The sequence below is a fragment of the Hevea brasiliensis genome, chromosome 3 (assembly GCF_030052815.1).
Source record: "Hevea brasiliensis isolate MT/VB/25A 57/8 chromosome 3, ASM3005281v1, whole genome shotgun sequence".
Classification (NCBI taxonomy): Eukaryota; Viridiplantae; Streptophyta; class Magnoliopsida; order Malpighiales; family Euphorbiaceae; genus Hevea; species Hevea brasiliensis.
This window is the reverse complement of record NC_079495.1, coordinates 107767913-107788362: the sequence shown is the minus strand read 5'-3', so window position 1 is coordinate 107788362 and position 20450 is coordinate 107767913. Positions and strand designations below refer to the sequence as shown.

The 20450-nt window shown below is 35.9% G+C and overlaps 3 protein-coding genes and 1 non-coding gene across 6 annotated transcripts; 1 reads left to right on the top strand and 3 right to left on the bottom strand.

The window, feature by feature from the left end:
• The first annotated feature begins 4076 nt into the window (after positions 1-4076).
• On the top strand, positions 4077-8106 carry LOC110662547 (ankyrin repeat-containing protein ITN1). Of its 3 annotated transcripts, XM_058144470.1 has the most exons (6): positions 4080-5015; positions 5179-5842; positions 6377-6526; positions 6663-7189; positions 7327-7662; positions 7999-8106. In XM_058144470.1, exons 2-6 carry the CDS (start codon positions 5257-5259, stop codon positions 8026-8028), a joined length of 1629 nt encoding a protein of 542 aa, XP_058000453.1. In that variant the 5' UTR covers positions 4080-5015; positions 5179-5256; the 3' UTR covers positions 8029-8106. The 3 variants fall into 3 exon arrangements, with proteins under 3 accessions (XP_021677239.2, XP_021677237.2, XP_058000453.1); XM_021821547.2 differs by having other exon boundaries at positions 4077-5015; positions 5161-5842; positions 7327-8106; XM_021821545.2 differs by having other exon boundaries at positions 4078-5015; positions 7327-8106.
• A 729-nt stretch (positions 8107-8835) lies between these two features.
• LOC110662548 (protein LEAD-SENSITIVE 1) lies at positions 8836-9852 on the bottom strand. The gene is made up of 2 exons (XM_021821548.2): positions 9593-9852; positions 8836-9332 (listed from the first exon to the last, which is right to left on the bottom strand). The coding sequence occupies exons 1-2, from the start codon at positions 9669-9671 to the stop codon at positions 8866-8868; spliced, it is 546 nt and encodes a 181-aa protein (XP_021677240.2). The 5' UTR covers positions 9672-9852; the 3' UTR covers positions 8836-8865.
• A 1071-nt stretch (positions 9853-10923) lies between these two features.
• On the bottom strand, positions 10924-14818 carry LOC110662546 (uncharacterized). The gene is made up of 2 exons (XM_021821544.2): positions 14442-14818; positions 10924-13524 (listed from the first exon to the last, which is right to left on the bottom strand). The coding sequence occupies exon 2, from the start codon at positions 13404-13406 to the stop codon at positions 11151-11153; it is 2256 nt and encodes a 751-aa protein (XP_021677236.2). The 5' UTR covers positions 13407-13524; positions 14442-14818; the 3' UTR covers positions 10924-11150.
• A 5305-nt stretch (positions 14819-20123) lies between these two features.
• On the bottom strand, positions 20124-20230 carry LOC131178994 (small nucleolar RNA R71). Its single transcript, XR_009148001.1, has one exon. It is a non-coding gene; the product is annotated as a small nucleolar RNA R71 (small nucleolar RNA).
• Positions 20231-20450: the final 220 nt, after the last annotated feature.

The following is a 20450-nucleotide window of genomic DNA, read 5'->3' as shown; positions in this document are numbered from 1 at the left end:
CCAGAATTCCCCACCTCTCAAGATTCCTAGCACCGGAGAGTGCATTACTCAGACGGACGCTAGTGATACCCACTGGGGTGCTATTCTGATTGAAAATATCCAAGGAGGAAAAAATATCTGTGGACATACCAGTGGAGAATTTCCTGATGCTCAAAAGCATTATCATTATGTTTACAAAGAGATCTTAGCCATAAAAAATGGGATCAAACGGTTTGAGTTTCAGCTCATCGGGCATCATTTTACTGTTCTTATGGATAGTTCATCATTTCCAAGAATTTTGGACTTTAAGAATAAAGCTCTTCTCGAACCACAGTTGTTAAGGCTCAAAGACTGGTTCGCAAAATATAAATTTACAGTTCAACACATTAAAGGGAAACACAACCTAATCCCAGATATGCTCTCTAGACCTAAAAATCTCCACCTTGTAGATTCTCATTCCACCTTTCCTTTAATATTGATGGCTTCTTCTTCTTCTTCAGCCAACACTCCTGGGTTTCTTATTCCAACTCCAGGCAGTTTTTCACTAGGCTGTTCTGCAAACATGCTAATTCTAGAGATCATAAAGTTTGCCAGGACCCACCTGTTTCATTACCAGAGTCTTATGAACATCCTCAGAGGATTAATTCCTACCACCTCCCACTTTCGTCCAGACAGTCCTTTCCTCACATGTTTCATTCTCCACTCTAAAAAGGATCTTCCCCTTGAAGAGCTATGGTTTCTCTGGTGCATGACAGTCCTGTATTCTACAGCCATAGAATTCCCTCTACTGGAGCTGTATCAATACACCCTCAATACAAATCACAGGACTTTCCTTTCAAGGTTTCTTGAATGGTTGAAGCCCATGATCGCATGGCAATACAGTCTCAGAAGAATCATAGACACTCATGGTATTGATGAAAGGCCCATAAGGACTCAACCCACAATCAGGTCCATGTTCATTACACAATCAGGTCCATGTTCATTATGCATAGGCCCTTCTTCAGAAGGCCTGATGGACTCCTATGGTCTCAGAACTCAGAATATGAATGGAGGACTTATGATGGTACTATAACCAACAAAGATGCTATGGGACCACTCAGAAGGCAGCTGGGAAATTATATCTGCGAAATAAATAATTACTAGCCTCCTGTTCCTGTACATGTGAATTGTGCCTCTCTTGGCCCTATCCATTCCTTGGATAATGAACCAATTGATTGGACCAATCCTCTTTGGCAAGATTCCCAGGACCCCATGGATATCGAAGCATGTGAAGCTATTGAGAGTGCTGACCCACCTTCTCCTGTGGAATATGGTCTATGGCCTAAAGACTTTTTTGGATACATTGACTCAGATGATTCTGACTACAGGAATTACAACCTGTCAACATCTTCGTGATAAAAGAAGTGTCAACCACAATAATAACTGTATCTTTTACTTTAGTTAGTATGATATCTCTTTTAATTATTATGTTTGTGTCGGTCGCCAGTTGCCTACCCGGTTGCCTGTAGAAGGTGATAGTCTCCCACTCTATATAAGGAGACTCATTTTTAGTTTGTAATCAGAACTTGCCTTCCAGAAATAAAATCTTGTTTCTCTCACTTATGACTTTCTAAGTTTCTTTCTCTTTCTCCTGAAACCCTGAGAAAGTGTATTATATATGTATAGCCAGTGACACGTATGCTTTACACTTGCTTCTGTTGAGGATCCTGTGTATTAGAAATGTCTTTGTTATGATATTAATTGCGACGGTCCCTCTGTTATACATACATGCTTAGTACAAAAGGTCTAGCCTGAAAGTACCTATGGATAGGGAAGTGGCATTGAGTATGAGTACGATGTATGTATGTATGATATAGGGCTCCCAGCCTCACTTGGTATCAAACATTTCAATAGTTAAGCTAATTATTAAGGAGGGATGTTAAATTTTAGAACCTAATTAGAGGATGAACATTGACCCAAAATTTTGAGTCAATTTGGTAATACTTATAACAGCGGATGGGGTTGGGTTTTTCAGCAGAAATTATTGTCGATGGAATAATGTGGGGTGAACGGCATGAAAAAATTTTAAAATACAACGGTGGTCTTTTGAGTGGTTGATAAACTAACTGCCATTGCAGTTTTCTTTAGGAACTCCCATAGTTGTGAGCCTTAACACTATGTTCGGAACATTTTAAGGGGGGAAGCAAAATAAAAGAGGGAAAGTAATGAATGAAAATAAAAATTATTTTCCTTCCTCTTGTTTCTTGTTTGGATTGGGAGAGGAAAATATTAGAGGAAAATTTGTTTTATGAATAGTAAAATTACAAATTTGCTCTTAAATTAAAAAAAAAAACTATTAAATGTAAGGTCATATTTGTACTTCTAAATATTTTCCTCCCACTTTCCCTCTATTTTGGAGAGAAAGAAGAAAAAGATAAAAAATTTTTATTTTCCTTCTAATATTTTTCCTCTTCCTTTATTTTCTATTCAATCCAAACAAAACAATGAAAAATAAATTTATTTTTTCCTCGCATTTTCTTTCCCCTCTTACTTTCCGCCCTTCCCAAACATAGTGTAACAGACAAAGAAAACAATGGATATTTTGGTGTATTTTTCTTTCTTTTCTTGTCTTTCGTTCCATCGTATTCCTAATAGTTTATCCAATTACAACGTATAAACCGCCAATGCAGCTTTCTTTTACCGAATCTCAGGGACAAGGTCTAATCATGAGGGTAGTATTTACGTATTGTATCATGACATTCATCATAGTTGGTCTTGTTATAATCAACGTGCACGGAATAAATTCTTGAAGCGCAAGGTTCTTTTCAACTCCATCGTTTCTTTCTCTAACAGCCCATAGGCTGTCGATGGGATAAGGGCCTCCTAGTGTGGTGTGGAGGATCCATTAGTTGTTGATAGGCTCTCCTTGATTACTAAAACTGAAGTTGAATTCTTTTACCCAAGTTAGTAGATTTCTCATTCAGCATCTTTCGTTTTAAATTTGATTTTCCTTGATCATCAGGCTTAAGGGCAGTTTCAACCTTAAAAGTAATTGCAAATTTTCAGTAATTGAAATAGTTAACCTAAAATCATTAGAATTTTATGTTTGTTTATGATAGCCTTACCTATCTCTCAAATTTACCGTTTCTTCACCTATTTCCAAAACTTTCTACTAATTCAACCGTTGCCAAATATGAAGCAGCAACGCTGGTGCTTTTCAAAACCAGCGTTTTCGAAAAAGCGGATAGCAGCTTCTAAATTTCATGAGTTCAAAATGTCAACCTTTCCTTACCATCAATGCCTTCAAGAACGCTCTCGATTGGGTTTCCCCTACTGGGTTTTGCGGTGAATTGTCTGTTAATGAAGTGGTTAAGCGTCTCTGCCTTTGTGGGTGTCTTGCCCTCCATAGTTTCCGCTGTAGTCTCGACCTAGCGTGTTTGTTAATAAGAAAATGAAAACTGGCTGCGCAATTTTGGTGCACGGTTTCTCCAGAGTTGTGTTGGAAATCGAGTCCTGAAGACAGCAGCTCAGAATAAGAAACTCTTTCGAGTTTTCTGCACAGGTCTTGTTAAGCATGCACGAGCCACAGGCCACGTGGTTTGTATCAAAGAAAGACAAATTGATGCTTCTATTACTGATTGAAGCTAGAAACAATTCATGAGTTTAATACTGTGTGTATCCTTTCAATAGGTTTATCCAAGTGCAGCTGCGCTTGTTTAGACATGCATAACACGAGTTTATCGCTAAACATTTGTCCGTGATTCAAATTTGTACTAGTTTTTGACCTCATGAGAAGAATTTTAGGTAATGATGATTTCATATTCGCTTTCTTCATGGAGACCTTTATCAAAAATGTAAAAGTCTGAACTTATGCAAAATACTAAATTTATCCCAAATTTAATTTTCAGCTTCATGGAGAGCTTTCGCAGTTCCTGGAGGGTACAAAAACGAGGGACCTGATCAGGGCATGCCATTGCTGGGGGAAGGAAGCATCATCTTTCAGAGCATATATGGTGGTAATACTGTATCTTTTTGTTTGCTCCAATGCGTCCTTGACTTTTCACAGCCTGGTTATTGAAACTAAACACCATTGATTTCTTTCTTTACCAGCTTCAACCAGAGAGTAAACTTTTCTGTCATTCATTAAGCCAATGTTGAATTTGACCAAATTATACCATTTTTTTTTTAATTTTTAGTCAAATGATCTCAATCAATGTTAAATTATTATAATTATGATTTTTAAATGTTTTTATTTATAAATTTTTGAAAAAACAAAACTAAAATAAGTAATCCAATCCCTTGAACATCCAGAAACCCATAAGAATCATAAAAGTAGACTTCCTTTCGAAAGTCCACTAAGCTAAACCCTTTACCCTTTGTTTGGGAAGGTGCATTTTTAAACTAATTGAAAGTTAGGTTTGAAAACCTTGAATTTTTTCTTTTTGAAAAGATAGAAAGTTTTTTAAAATATAATTTTTAAAGTATTTTAAAATTTTTTATTCTTTTTATTAATGAGATTTTCTTTAAAACCTTTAAAAATTTAAAAATTTTTTTTTCTTTTCTTTCAAATACTCAAAAATTATAAATTTTTAAAATTTTATTTTAAAAAATTTTACTTTATAAAATTCTATTTCACTCTGCCTCATCCAAAAGAGGGTTACTATCATTAATGACTGGCGAAACCATTACAACTTTTAGCGGCCTAGTTAGAATGCTGTAGTAGCATTTTATTTCGCGATCTCACGATCTCTCAACGTGTAGTTTTCTTCTCCTTTTTGTGACTCCAAATAGCTGTTCTGGCTCTTGTTGATGATTCCTTCTCTCTCTCTCTCTCTCTCTCTCTCTCTTCGCCGTGCCTTCTGGGTTTGTCTTGGTTATAGGAGATGGAGTCAAATCTCGATGGTGATTGGTTTGACGTGGTTTGTCCATGAGATGGTGGACGTGGACTTAGATGGTGGACCTGGACTTTCTTCTTGAAAAATTTTCCGAGAAAGATTTCAAATTTTAGAACCTAATTAGAGGACGGACATTGACCCAAAATTTATTTTTTTACCCAGGTTAGTAGATTTCTGATTCAGTGTCTTCCTTTTTAAATTTGCTTTTCCTTGATCATTAGGCTTTGGGGTAGTTTCAACCTTAAAGTAATTGCAAATTTTCAGTAACTGAAATCGTTAATCTGAAATTGTTAGAATTTTATCTTAGTATATGAACAGATGGCAGGGTTTAAGCTTATAAACTAGTTAGCAATTCAAGGAGATATTTATTGAGATCCAGTGCTTAATTAGAAGTCCCACAAATATGGAGCCTGGAGTCTATCGTGCAGCTATCTCAGATGATCGGGATTTCTTCAGGAGACTCACCTCCTCTGATGCAAATATCCTGCTCCAGGTTACATCCCTGCAACAAGACACCATTCTCCATGTTGCAGCAAAATTCAAACGGAAGGAGATAGCGGCAATGATCACGAATTTGATACCATCACTTGTGTACAAAAAAAATTCAAACGGTGACACCCCACTTCATATTACAGCGAGGTTAGGGAGTTTAGAGGTTGTACAGGTCCTATTAAGTTATGCCTGTTGTGAAAGGATGGAACTTGAAGCCAACGAAAATCTATTGAGGATGGTGAATATGGACAGTAACACAGCACTTCATGAAGCTGCGAGGAAAGGTCACTTTGAGGTTGTGGTTTCATTGATTCAGAAGGATCCAGGATTGGCAATGTTGACAAATAATGCAGAGGAATCTCCACTATTCCTCGCTGTGGATAAAATGCATTTCAGAATTGCTAGCTACATCTTAGAAACTGTCCCAGGTTGCTCTTTCCAGGGAAGGAACAATATGAATGCCTTGCATGCAGCAGTCATTCGCTCATATTTCAATGGTAGTTTCTGTCTCCTATTCTAGTTAAGAATCACAAGTAAAAGAAGAAAGAAAAATCTCTATGGGTTGCCTTCTGTTATTCTGTTTAAATTTTCAAAGGAGAAAGAAAGAAAATAGATACCACATATGAGTGCTTGAAGCCTATAACTTAGGGCTTTTTATAAATGAAAATCTTAATAGAATTTTAGCTCTTGGCATTGTTTGAGCTTCCTGTGCTAGTTGCAAGGAAGCTAGAATGGTTTGGGCATATTGTCAGGTAGTGTAGCTATTGACTAAGAAAAGTTCTCTCCATGTAATAGGGAAGCTGCTGTAATCTGATGTATAGAGAGACGTCCATAAGAATTTATGTGTTGAAAAGCAAGAATTTTTTCTTCTGTCGTTTGTTGAGAGTTGAGTTAGTTCTTGTCTCTACTAAAAATAGTTGCCCTTTCTTTGTTTCTTTCTGCCTTGATCCAACGCATATACTACCTCATACTTGCTATATGAACACGTTACACTTTTATTTGGTAGCCTTATTGTTATGTGTTGCCTGTAGGTGAAAAATTGAACCTGGATGTCACACAGTTGAGGAATCCTCTCTTTTTTGTTGTCCACCTTTCAGTCAGGGACTGTATCAGGTTCATTCGCTTTGGAGTAACAAAATTGCTCAGAAGGGACATCCACCAGGACCATGTTAATCTTTCAGGTCATTTTCTTCCTTACCTTTGTATATTAGCTTACAAATTCTTAATATTTGTGTTCCTATATGTGCCTACCAAAAAAAAAAATCTTTGTTATCTTTTTTTCAATCATTAATATGGTTCCTTGATTTCAATGTTTAGATTTCATTAAACAGTTGATTAAAAAGCATCCGTCTACTATATTAGAAGCCAACAACATTGGATGGACTCCTTTTCACTATGCAGCATACGCTGGCCAGGAAGCCATTGTGAAAGAGTTGCTGTTAGCTGACAATTCCATAGCTTTCACTAAAAATGGGGAGGGCATGGCTGGCCTTCATGTCGCTGCAAGAGAAGGGCACGTGCCTGTTCTGAAAAAGATTGCAGAAACTTGTCCAGACATTTGGGATTTGAAAGACAACAATGGCCGGACAGCTTTTCATGTTGCTGCTGAAAGTGGAAAGGCAAATGCTGTCAAGTTTATTTTGAAACAGGTCGCTGAGGATAATATAAATGACCAAGATAATGAAGGAAACACAGCATTGCATCTAGCGACTTTGCAGGGACATGGGAAGATCTTTCTATTGCTGACAAATGATAGAAGGGCAGACAAGACAATCATGAACAAGGATTGTCTTGCTGTCGTGGACATCATTGATTCAAGAAGGGTATTCAACTTTTTCAGACAGGTAATAGTTGCCTTCTTTCTTTTAGCCAAATGGAAAATTATATTAGTAGAAACTTGCAATAAAGGCTGATCAGGAGGACTGGAACACTGCTGTATTAGCAGATATTTGTTGACACAATTAGTTTTTAAAATTTACAGGGTTGGATGATATTCCAATTGTCAATTGCTGGTGGTCTAGCAAGTTTAGAGCAAGGTCGCAACAAGAAAATTGAAGCAAGAACAGAGCGTGAAAAGGGCGTTGTCGAAAATCATGGGGATGAAGAGGTTGAAGATAAAAGATTAAAACCAGAGGGACCAGAAGTTTTATCCTTTAACCATCTTAGGAATATGGCCAGCACCAATATATTGGTATCAACTCTCATAGCCACTGTCTCATTTGCAGCAGCTTTCACTGTTCCTGGAGGATACAAAAATGAGGGACCTGATGAAGGCATGCCAGTTTTTATCAAGAAAGCATCCTTCAGAGCATTTGTGGTGGGTAATACCATAGCCTTTTCTTGCTCGATTGCATCGGTGATTTTTCATAATTTCACTGCCTTGTTGGTGAAACGAAACACCATTGCATTCTGGACATATTTTGCAATGGTATTCTCCAGCTTTGCCATCTGTGGGATGTTTATTGCTTTTATTGCAGGCTCCTTTGCAGTGTTAGGTGATGGTAGTGCATTAGTTATGGCGGTTCTCTTAATTTGTTGTTTCTTGTTTGCTCTGCAGTTCCCTCCCCTAATTTCAGTAGATTTACTAACTATATGACCTTTCATCACTTGTCGTCTTGTAATACTCAATAGTACTTCATTATTGCATGTGAAGTATGGGTGCAGGATAGGTTTAATTATATGATTTTCATAATCATGATATATCAAGTTAGAGATTGTAAGCTCCAATTTGTATCATAAAAGTTTCAGAGTGACTTGACCATGGCAGGAGTATCCATCTGCAGCCCAGTAACCATAGATATGATCATCCTCTTGGAGTTGATGGTGTTTTTCAATCACATGTAAGCGGAGTTCTTCTCTTGTTTGAATTGCTGCTGATGGACGGAGACATTTCTCTCTTCTATTTCCAACTAATTGATGATTGTCGCTGTCCCATTTTTCAACTGCTGTTAAAATTTTACATAGACCAAGAATCATCCGCAATGAAGTTCTGGTTCTGAGCTTGGACCAAGAATCTGATCCAAATTAATGACTGGTCAATAGAGTGGAGAACAGATTCTTGAAGCATATGCTACTATTGCTTCATGCTACAAGTTTCAGCAATTTAGATTATTTATTTTAATATTTAGTTTGAATTCAACAATCTTGAAATGTATCTGATTTTGTTTAATTTGCAACAGTATTTGCTAAAAAAGATGCACCATTTCTCCCTAGAAATCATGTGAGATTTTTCTCTAAAAATAGCTTTGCACCACTGAAAGCCGAGCATAAAACACAAATCTCTCTAATTTTTAGTTTTTCTCAACAGTTCTATTTATATAAGGCTGATAAGAAAGCATGCAATGATAATGTTATGCTCTTTTACGGATTTCTTTTCTCGTACACAGAGATTTTCACTTACTAAAATCTTATCAATTTTAGCACTCCATTTATTTTTGTAAAGAAGGGCTTGAAAGATTTAAACGTAAGGCATCTTCACTCCCACGTGGTATAGTTTGAGAGATTCGAACTTAAAATAAATTTATCTATGGTTTCCCTGTTTTCGAAACGAAAGGTAAAGGTCAAACAGCCGGAAAGGAAGAGATCCCGTAGGAAGTAAATTAATCATCATGCTAGCATTTTCAACTTGTCCGCTATAGGGCTCTCCTTTCTTACAAAAGGTGGCAAAGTGCTCGCAATTGTTTATAGCAATATTATATTCGCCGAACCCACGTTCCAGTAGGTTATAGGCCATCTTCACAACTTCATTACTTGGTTTTGAGTTTCCAATATAACACTGCAACTGCAATTCGTCCTTTTTCAGGAAACAATCAAGACAGGTTTTCACCACTCCAAGATTCACATTCTCTACATGCCCACATACTTGGCAAGCCTTGTTTTTAGACCACCTACTAGCAGTGAAGACTGAGCCCACAACGCCGCCTCCATTTGTTGTGGAGTTGAAGTGAATCACGAAACTGACGCCATTGACCTCACCCACATATATTCCTACCATAGTTAATAATTAATCAAGCATTAAACTGTCTGCATACAATTAAATGTGAATTTAGTTTTATACGGAAAATCATGGATCAATGTTCAATGAAATTTAGTTATGTAGTATTAGAGTCATTTCTGAAACACTGAATTCTCGGAGTTAAATTAATAAAAAAAAAATACAAGAAATTCATTGAGTTTTAGTTTGGCGGGACTTGAATTAAAAAAAAAAAAAACCTTAATTTCCAATATTTATAAAATGGTAGACTAACCATGGTGGGCGTATCCAGCAGCCCTGCAAGCATAGATGTGATCACCCACTTTGAGATCGTCAGGATCAACCACTACCATTTCCCTCAAATTATCAATTCTCTCAATATGTAGCTGAATGGTGATTGATTGCTGTCTCTCATTTTGTAATTGCAGTTGCGTACACTTATATTGTCCTCCTACAGGCTTGAGTAATTTACTTCTTAGAATCTGATCCTAATGACTTTAGTCAGGAATTTTTATTATTGACAACCACGCAAGCATTTAATTATTCTGACGCTCAAAATGAATTGAAATACAGAATTTATTCCTCAACCACCGAAGAACACGAGAGATGGTGTAATTTACTTTGAATTGGAATCTAGCTTTTTCCGTTTTGCTTTCTTCATGGAGGGTTTTATCAAAAATCTAAAATTTTGAACTGATGCAATATTTCTTCCGGTTCAGGACACAGCCTGCAGTTGAGGTTACATACCAGCAGCAAGACATCATGTGTTGCAGTAAAATTCAGGAGGAAATCAAGAGCGCGCTGAAATGATCATGGATTTGCTACGCACTTGTGTAATAAAAGAAATAAAAATAAAAATAAAAATAGAAAACCCACTCCAGATATTGTTGATAGAAATCCTAATTAATAAATTATGAAGGCTGTCAACGTGTGGAAGTTGAAACCAATGAAAGCTAATGAGGATGGTGAATAATGAGGATACATCACTAAATGAAGCCGTGTGAAAACCTGTCTTCAGGTTGCGGAGTTAATGATTCCTAATTACTGTTGTTCACAAATAACAAGATAATTAAACCTAAAGGACAAGAAATTTTGTCATGTGACCATATCAAGAACATAGGCAGCACCAATTGTTGGCTTCACTGCATCAATGAATCTCCATAATTTTAATTCTATGTTGGTGAACCATGGCGCCCTTAAGCTTCCGTGCATTCGAGACATATTCTGCCATTGAACTCACCAATCAGCTCCTGCTTTGTTCTCCTGGACCCCGCAGGTTGCAGCTACTAAACAAATGTCCTAAGAGAACTTATGAAACTCGGTGAGAGTTCTTTTTCTTGTGTTCCTGCTTCTAAGTCGGTGTTTCTTGGTTGTTTTGATATGGCTGAAGTAAATAAAATTCATACATAAGGGGGAAAAAAAAACTCTCCATGCACTTTGTTTTAAGGAAAGCAAATCCCAATACAGTATTTAGTAGAGCCGGAGAACAGAGCAGCGGTAACTTCCGATGAGTGAACTAAAAAGAAAGGGAGGGGAAGGGGATTACGAGTGCCAATCAAAATTCCCAAACACTTGAGAATCACCATCTTGATAATGCAACTACAATTATGAATGCAATCCTTCCATAACATTGTATTATTGATGCCATCAGTCATACAGGATAATAGACAACAACCTTAGTTTGCGTGACTTTGACTTTCACATAATAAATAACTTCTACTTGCAAACCTAACAACTACTAGAGACTACAAGAATACTAAAAAGCTAAAATACTTTTGCACAGAGAGGACATACCCAAATATAATAACAGATCAAATTTCAGAAGTCACAAATTAGATGGGTGCTGCACATGTTGTTCTAAAGTGACCTGTCTGATTGCAACGGCTACAATGCACAACACGCTTCACACGGCCACGGTCTTCTGCTCGGACTCGCTTTTTTCTTGGCCGACCAGGTGGACGAAGTGATTTGGGTGGATTAATAACAACCTCAACAGCCTTGTTAGCATTTGGATCTCCCTCAGACAACTCCTTCCAGAGACTTTTATCTGGAATTGGATGAATAGTTTGTGAATATGTTTTTCGATAGGTTGCTACAGTGAAACAACTCTCAGTAAACCGATGCACATTCTGCCTGCAAGATAGAAGTGCTGCCACAGCGTGTGCACAGGGCAAACCATATAGCTGCCAGCCGCGGCAAAGGCAACAGCGGTTCCTAATGTCCACAATATTAGTTCCTTCATGGGATATAACTTCAAACTCAGCTTCATTAGCTCGAAGCACCTGATAAGTGCGTGCTCGCTCAAGAGCCTCCGCAACGCGCCTCTCAGCAGAAGGCACAAGTATTGATGTCCACTGCATACTGGTCTCTCTGCGTTCGTTGAACCAAGTCATTAGCTGCCTCCTAATGCATTCCATCATCTGAATTATTGGAAGCCCAGAGGCTTCCAAAATCCAACAGTTCAATGATTCAATTATATTAGCTGTCAAATGCCCAAACCGAGTCCCTTCAAAATAAGCTGTAGCCCACAACCGAGGGGGGATTCTTCGTATCCAATATGCAGCATCTTGTGATATCTCCTCAATCTCTAGAATTTTTGCCTCAAATTCAATGACGGTCAGAGCATGAGCAGCTTCCCATAGAAGGTTGACAAGCATGGTGTTGTTAAACTCTTTTCGGAAGCTTTCACTCAAGTGACGCATGCAAAATCCATGAAAAGCAGTTGGAAAATTTGCTTCCACTCCATCAACAATGCCCTTCTGCCGGTCAGACAATATTGTAAGCCTTGGCATGTTTTCTGTATTGATCTCCAGGAGGTTATGAAGTTCAGACAGAAACCACATCCAATTTTCATCATTCTCCTCATCAACAACACCAAATGCCAAAGGAAACAGAGCACCATCCCCATCAAAGCCAGTAGCAAGAAGCAAAGTACCAAGGTACTTGCTTTTCAAAAATGTCCTATCTAACCCAAGGAGAGGCCGACAAGCATTCAGAAAACCATAAATTGATGCCTGAAATGAGATGAAGAGGCGCTGGAAGCAGTTATCTGTTGGGTTGCCATACACAGATGCAATACTCCCAGGATTTGTCCGTTTAACCTGTTCACAATACTGTGGAAGCAATCGATAGCCTTCTTCAAAGGATCCACGCATGGCAGCCATGATTCGCTCCTTGCCTCTCCAAGCTTGCTTGTATGACAAAGTTATACCATGTACTCGATGAATCTCTTCCAATATTTCCTTTGGCTTGTAATTAGGGTTTTCCTTAAGTCTTTGCTCTACTGAGTTTGCAACCCACTGAACTGAGGCTTGCTGATGGCCAAGATGAGCAATTCCACCACATGTATGGGTCTCATGGATGGTCCTGATGGTGAAAGTTGGAACTCCTGGCAGCTTCGCTGCATGTATTCGCCAGGGGCACCCCTCACTGGCACATTTAGCTGTGAATCGAGTCTTGTCAGATTTTATCGTCTGCATTTCAAAGTGAAGACCAATGGCTGTATCCCTCAATGCCCTACGACAGCTGATGACATCTGGGAATTCCTGCCCTACTGACAGCTCATAATTAGGAGCTATAGCAAGTGTACGAGCCTGAATGACAGGAGTGTGGACAACAAGCTGGGAGTCCTCAATGGACAAATCCTGAATAGGCTCCATGCCCATTTCCTGGTTCTGGTCCACAGCTAGTTCCAGGTTCTGATCAAGTTCTTGGTTTTCCGAAACAACCAATTCATTGTTCTCCGATAAGGCTAACTCATGGTTATGTGGAGGAAGAGCCAACTCATGATCTCCCTCTTCAGGTTTGCGATCCATACCTAACTCATTCTCATGGCCATAACTATGACCAGCATCTCCATCGTGGTCATCACTCTGTCCCAAACCCAATTCATGGTCATGAGGATGTCCTAAACCCAGTTCATGATCATGTGTCTGTCCTAAACCCAAATGATGCTCATGTGCTTGTCCCAATTCCAAATCATGATTCTGGCCTAGACCCAAATTGTGATTATGCCCTAAGACCAATTGTTGATTCTGCCTAAGCCCTAAATTGTGACTTTGCCCCAGTATCAAGTCATGGTTTGCCATCGAATAAAATCAATCCCAATATGTCAAAAATAATTGTGATAACTCAGCCCCCAGATGAAACCACCAATTTGCAAAATGATACCCACAAAACCTATCTGTTTACAGTATCAACATATGCCTGCCAAGAAAAATACACTTGTAAATGCACAGAGAAAATAATGGAAAAGAGGAAGAACAAGCACGATGGAAAATCCAGACTTAGCAGTTCTTGATCACTTTACTTTTCGAATTTGTTCCATCTAGCAAAGTTGCGAGTTAAAAATATATTCTTTCATTACTATTCTCCTCTATAATGACCAGAGAACAAAAAGTTTAGTAGCATGCACATTTGCACCAAAATGAACAACGCAAATCACACTTTCAATTCTTAAACCAGCACCGTCATCAGAACGACAAGACCTGGACTCATCCAAAATGGAAACAGAAACATTAATGTCCACAATCTAACTAAAACCAACACGGGTAAGAAACAACAAAGCAAAGTCCCTAATCAACAAATTATCACAGCATCACTTTTTGATACCTAAAATACCACAAACCAAAGGAGCTTAAACCAAACTCAACTTAGTTTGAGTTTGCTTCACACCATCTAAACAACAAAACAAAGAAATGAAATTGAAGTAGAGGGCGCACAAAAACAATGAATAGCCAAAATAAAATTCAAAACCCTAAGTTTAGGTGCAAATTATGTACAAATGGCAACAAGTTCTTCCACCGAAGCATTCACTTCCGCAGCAACTATTGGGCACAACCAACCACGATAATGAATTCATGCAGTAACCAAAACATACCAACAGTCAACCAATAACAACAAAATTGAGAAACAAAAAGAAAAGATCTAAAAATCGCGTTCTAAAGAAAAATGCCTAAAATTACAGCACAGTGATAGGGAAAACAAAAATCATAACCCTAACTCAAAATATCACAGCCCAAAAACCCACATTGAAATAGATAAACAAACGACAAGAAGAAAAGGAATTAATCGAACCAACAAGAAACATAATTGAAAAGAGTCAATGCAAAAAAGAAAAGTACCTGACATTAAAATGCCCAAAACAGCAAATAAAAACTCTAGGCATAAACCCAGAAAGCGGCCTTATACAAAGTAAAAGCAGAAAACAAGAACTGAGTGTTGAAGAAAACTCAGACAAGAGAAGTGCAGAGACGGGAATAAGAGGACATAGTACGGATCGAAGCAAAGAATTAGGGATTATTGAAGTAGATTGGCAAAGAAGAAGCCAGAAATTGAAAACGAGAATTTGAAAACTGGCGGGTAAATCAGGGAGAAGATCGGAAAAACAGAAAAGGGAAGAAGGGCAAGAAGAAGCGAAGGGTGGGATTGGGAAATTAGAGAGAAGGGCAGAAGAGGCAGAGTGGGGTGGCGAGGGTTGAGAAGGGAAATACAGAGCTTGAGGATTAGGGGTGGCCACGGTTCGGTTTCGAACCGGAACCGAACCGGAACCGGTTCGGTCAAAACCGGACCGAAACCGGTCAAAACCGGAACCGGCTTCAAACCGGACCGAAACCGTCCTTCTACGGTTTGGTTCAGGTTCATAATTTTTAGAAACCGTGAACCGGCGGTTCCGAACCGGATTGAACCGACGATTTCGAACCGGACCAAACCGACGATTTAAATACAAAAAATTCAATAAATAATTCATTCTACTCCTAATTCATTTATATATATATATATATATATATATATATATATATATATATATATATATGTATCATTAATTCATTAATTCTCTACACTCTCTTTAATTCTTAATACTCTTTCAATTTCTCTCAAATTTTCTAAATAATTATTTTCTACACTCCTTTTAATTCTCAGTACTTTCACAATTCCCCTACTTTATTATTTTTATACTCACTGAAATTTTTAATACAATCTCAATTACTCTGTTATTATTTTATATCTTCAATAAAATTTTCAATACCCTCTATTTTTATTTTTATTTTTTATATTTTTTTAATTATTAATTATCATATAATTTTTTTAAAAATGGCAAATAATATTCAATTCAACTAAGCTTTTATCCCAAAAATTTATTGGGGTCGGCTATATGGATTCTTTCTCCACTCTAAACGATTTTGGGTTAAATCCTCGGAAATGTATAATGCTTCTAGGTCATGTTGTACTATTCTCCTCTAAGTCGATTTAGGTCTACCTATTATTTTCATTCTATCCTCAACCCAATATGCTCTACTTGTCTAATTGGAGCTTTCCTATGTCTATGCTTCATATGACCAAATCACTTCAATTTCCCTTCTCTCAACTTATAACTGAAAATTTTGATTCCTCTAAATCCTAAAGGGATACATAGGTAAAATTAAGTTTATGCACCTTTTTCTATTTTTTTTTAAATTAGTTTTATCTCTAGTTTTTTAATAAGTTCAAGTCTTTGCTTATTAAATTTTTCTTAAAAATAAGTTATTTTTATTCTTATTTTTCTTATTTTATTTTGATTGAAAGATTTCTAAGAAAAATTAAAATATTTTTACAAATATAACTTAAATTCTAAATTAATAAAATTTTTCTATAATTTTTTCCTTTAAGTTGTTCTTAAACCGCCCCTAAGAAGCCAAACCGTCTTGAATTATCATTTTGAAAACTGGCGGGTAAATCAGGGAGAAGATCGGAAAAACAGAAAAGGGAAGAAGGGCAAGAAGAAGCGAAGGGTGGGATTGGGAAATTAGAGAGAAGGGCAGAAGAGGGAGAGTGGGGTGGCGAGGGTTGAGAAGGGAAATACAGAGCTTGAGGATTGGAGAGACAACGGGGTATTTAGGTCAATCAAAAATTTCAAGGGTGTTTTTTTTCTTTGGGTTTTTTTGGAATTACTGTTTTTATTTCCGACTTTATATGAGTTTTAGGATTTCTGTTTCTCTTTCTTCTGTTTCTTGATAATACTGTTGTGTTGAGCCATTAAGGGAAAAAAAATTATTAAATATATTATTTCAATAATATTAAAATTAATGTATAATTAAATTTAATATTTTTAATTATAAAAATTTTAAATAATATTTTTTTTTTAAATTAGATGGTGATGATCCTGATGGAATCTCTCTGAATTGTTTATTCTTTTCTTATGCTTTTTATTAAAAAAAAATTCTTTTTCTAAAATCAATTTGAATAAGTAAATAAATAATATTTTTATTTTTTTAATAAAATGCTAAAAAAATTATCAGCAAACCGGAGCTATTTCAGTAATTAAGTTTTTCTTTATCAAATAGTATCATAAGTTATTTTTTCATATGTTTTCTAAATAAATATTTTATGTGAAAATATTTTTATTATTTAATTATAATATTAATTATAATATTAAATTAATAATATATATTTATATTATATAATATAAATATTTTTTATATTTTAATAAAATTATTAAAATTTAAAAAATAAAAATAAAAAATGAAAGTTTTATCTTTTCGTCAGAAAAATATTTTTCATTGATTTATTTTTTTAAATATTTTAAATATTAAAAAAATATTAAAAAAATATAAAAAATATTTTCACAAAATTATTTTTCAATAAATAAACGGTAAGAGTTTATACTTCTTCTTTGATAAAATATATAGAACTCACTTTTTTAAATTTAAAATAAATATTTTTTTTAATTAAAAAAAATATTTTTTAATACTTGATATATTTTGAAATTATCCGAAGCTTCTTGCTCAGACTTGTGGTCTTTTTTAGAGTAAATTATAATTTGACTTTTGATAAAAAAAATAATGATTAGTTTTTTTATTTTTAATTTTAAATAAATTGATCTTTTAGTTTTGATTTTATTAATAATGTTACTAATCCCATTAGATAGTCAAAATAAAAAATAATAAAAATATAGAATAAATTGCAACTCTCTTTAAAAATTTGTCAAAAATTATAAGTTAATTTATTTATTTATTTTTATTAGTTAATTTATTTATTTATTTTTATTTACAACAGTTATATATCTCTAGTTTTATTATGATAACAAAATAATCTTCTTGTTTAAATTAAGAATTAAATTTATTTTGATTATTTAACTTTTAACTTTTTAATAATAATAATAATAATAATAATAATATTGTTTGTTGAATATTTATAAATTTTAGAATTTAATTCCTTCATTTCATGTACAATTGTTAATGTTGTCATCAATAAAATAATAATAGCCTATGCATATAAAGACGTCAAAGGCTGATTTTTATATGCCACACAATAATTCCTCATAAAATCTATCAATAATAGGTAAATAAATCTGTACAAAGGAAACATGTTTTTCTTTAGTGTACCCAAGTAACACTTCTTATAAAGAAAATGAACTTGTTAATCAATGGTTATTTCTTATTAAGGGTATTGCCACATATCAATGTTTCTAAGTTTGTTAATCAATGTTTCTAAGTTTTTCCCTAAAAAGTATTCTAAAAAGAGTTTTGATTTGCTTGAGAATAAGCAAAAGTTTGAGTTTGGGGGTATTTAATACACTTGTATTATATAGATGTTTTTAAGTACATTTTTATAATATTTCATAGCATTTAGAATAGTAATCTCTTGCATAACCATTAATCTCTTTAACTTCTATAAATTCCATTGCCAAACTCTAAATTTCATATTTTCTGCATCATTTCAGGTGTTTGGGTGAAGTCCCAGAGCATAGGAGTGCGGAAGGAAACTTGGAAAGGCCAAAGGATTGAGAAAAGCTGTTGATACACATTACACGGGTCGTGTAAGCAAAGCCACAGACTCGTGTAACCTACTGCCAGAAGAAAGCCAGAGAACCAAAGAAGAAACGAAAGTACACAGGTTGTGTAATCAGACCCGTGTAAGCTATGGAGACCCGTGTAAATCTCTGTTGGGCACAGGCTTGAAGAATTTTCTAAGAACAGAAGAACACGGGTCATGTAACCAGACCCGTGTAACTAGCGCAGACCTGTGTAAACTCTTGTGCCAATGCAAGACGCAACCATTCAGCTCCAGTAAGTTACAAGGCCTAGTGACACTGACTGTGTGCCATGCGGCAGCTAGTTTCCTAATCCGAATTCTAGCTCTTGTTTACACACTCCAAATAGACTCCTAATGCTTTTGGAATTCTAAAGACCTAACCCTAGACCAGCTATTATAAATAGAAGTAGAAAATGACATCAGAGGGGGCTCTTTTTAGTTCAACCCTTTTGCAGAGCTTTTTGGAGAGTTTCAGAAAGGTTTTTACTTTTTCATACTTGCATTCTCCGCAGCCGTCTTGAAAAGTAGAACATCAGCGCAGAAGGGAAGTGCTCAGCCGAAGTTCCATAAAGATCAAGATTGCAGTAATTCCTCTTCGGTTCTTTTGTTCTATTTTTCTAAGCGGACTCTTTATGTTCTTTTATTTTATTTTCTCTATGTTTGTTAAACTCACCATGAGTGTGTAATTCCTTTATTCTGGAGTTAGGAGAGTAGCACTTGTAATTGTTATTATGAATTAATATTGAGTTTTATTTATTGGATTTGAACTTAGTTCTTTGATTCAATTTCTTGTGATCTTAATGCATGCTATGTGTTGGTACCCATTTAGTATTGATTGTAGATATTAATTGAAGGACTGAAAGGTGAAGATTAATATTAGAAAATCGAGATCTTGAACCTAGGAAATCTGACTTAGAGATAGGCTGATGACCTTTGTGGAGTCTCAAAATTAATCATAGATCTTAAAGGATTTTAATTAATTTCATCACCACGAAAGTAGGGTTTAAGTTAATTAAAATATACTTTGAGTGCCTTGAGAGAGGACTCAAGATATCTGATGATTAATTTCCATCAAGGCAACTATCCTCAATCCGATGAATAGACAAGATTAAAATTCATAGTAAGATTGTAGTGTGAAATCTTAATTCTAAAATTGCTTTTATAAATAGTTTAATTCAAAATTTACTTTCAGCATCCAAAATAGGTTTAACTAATTCTCCATCTATATTTGGTAGCCTAAACAGTCAAAATTGCTGTGTAGCTTGATACTTGCTAATTAAATTTCTCGTGGGAACGATACTCTACTCACTACTTTATTACTTGTTCACGATCTGTGCACTTGCGGGATTGTAAAACTAGCAAACAAGTTTTTGGCGCCATTGCTGGGGAATTTTAATTTTAGTAATATTAGGTGATAAGTAATTTAGCTGGTTTAGGCATTTTTATTTATTGTTTAATTTTGTTTAAATTGTTTTATTCTCTTATTCTTTCTCTACATGACCAGAACAAAACCAGAGGAAGAAGTCTTTGATTTGGATCCAGAGATAGACAGAACTCTAAGAACTATCAGGAGGGAGAGGAAACGTAAAGGACAAAATCAAAGAAATCCAGAAATTCCAAATAAGGCCAATAATAACAATAACAGGCCGAGACTCTTGAAGGACTACGGAGCTCCCTCCATACAAGGATTCCAACCTAGTGTTACAAGACCCACAGTGGATGCCAACAATTTTGAACTAAAACCGGCATGGCTCCAAATGATCCAACAGACCCAGTTTGGGGGTTCACCAATAGAAGATCCGCACTACCACCTCCAGTGCTTTCTTACCCTTTGTGACACATTCAAGATGAATGGGGTCTCTGATCAAGCCATAAGACTCATAGCATTTCCATTTTCCCTTCGAGATAGAGTAAGGAAGTGGTTACTTTCTCAACCAGCTGGAACATTCACCACTTGAGAGGACCTCTCACAAGCCTTTCTAGCAAGATACTTCCCACCTACAAAGACTACAAAGTTGAGAGTTCAACTCAACACCTTTAGGCAAAGGGAAGATGAATGACTCTATGATGCGTGGGAGAGATATAAGGACCTACAAAGAGAATGCCCGCACCATGGCATAGAAGATTGGCTCCTAGTTCAAAACTTCTATAATGGATTACTATCCTCTACAAGAAGCATTGTAAATTCAGCAGCAGAAGGTGACCTAATGGAGAAAACAGTGGATCAAGCACTTAAACTTCTAGAGAGGGTCGCATATCACAACTACGAGTGATCAAATGAAAGAGAAAATACAAGGAGAACAGCAGGAATCCTAGAAGTGGATGCCCTAAGCATGATA

Bases quoted from the DNA above. Each gene is read 5' to 3' on its own strand.
- LOC110662546 (XM_021821544.2), bottom strand. From the start codon at position 13,406: ATGGCAAACCATGACTTGATACTGGGGCAAAGTCACAATTTAGGGCTT.
- LOC110662547 (XM_021821547.2), top strand. From the start codon at position 5,257: ATGGAGCCTGGAGTCTATCGTGCAGCTATCTCAGATGATCGGGATTTC. The intron at 5,843-6,376 runs GTAGTTTCTGTC...TGTTGCCTGTAG, and splicing joins CATTCGCTCATATTTCAATG to GTGAAAAATTGAACCTGGAT. The intron at 6,527-6,662 runs GTCATTTTCTTC...TTCAATGTTTAG, and splicing joins GGACCATGTTAATCTTTCAG to ATTTCATTAAACAGTTGATT.
- LOC110662548 (XM_021821548.2), bottom strand. From the start codon at position 9,671: ATGGTAGTGGTTGATCCTGACGATCTCAAAGTGGGTGATCACATCTAT. The intron at 9,333-9,592 runs GTTAGTCTACCA...TAACTATGGTAG, and splicing joins TGCTGGATACGCCCACCATG to GAATATATGTGGGTGAGGTC.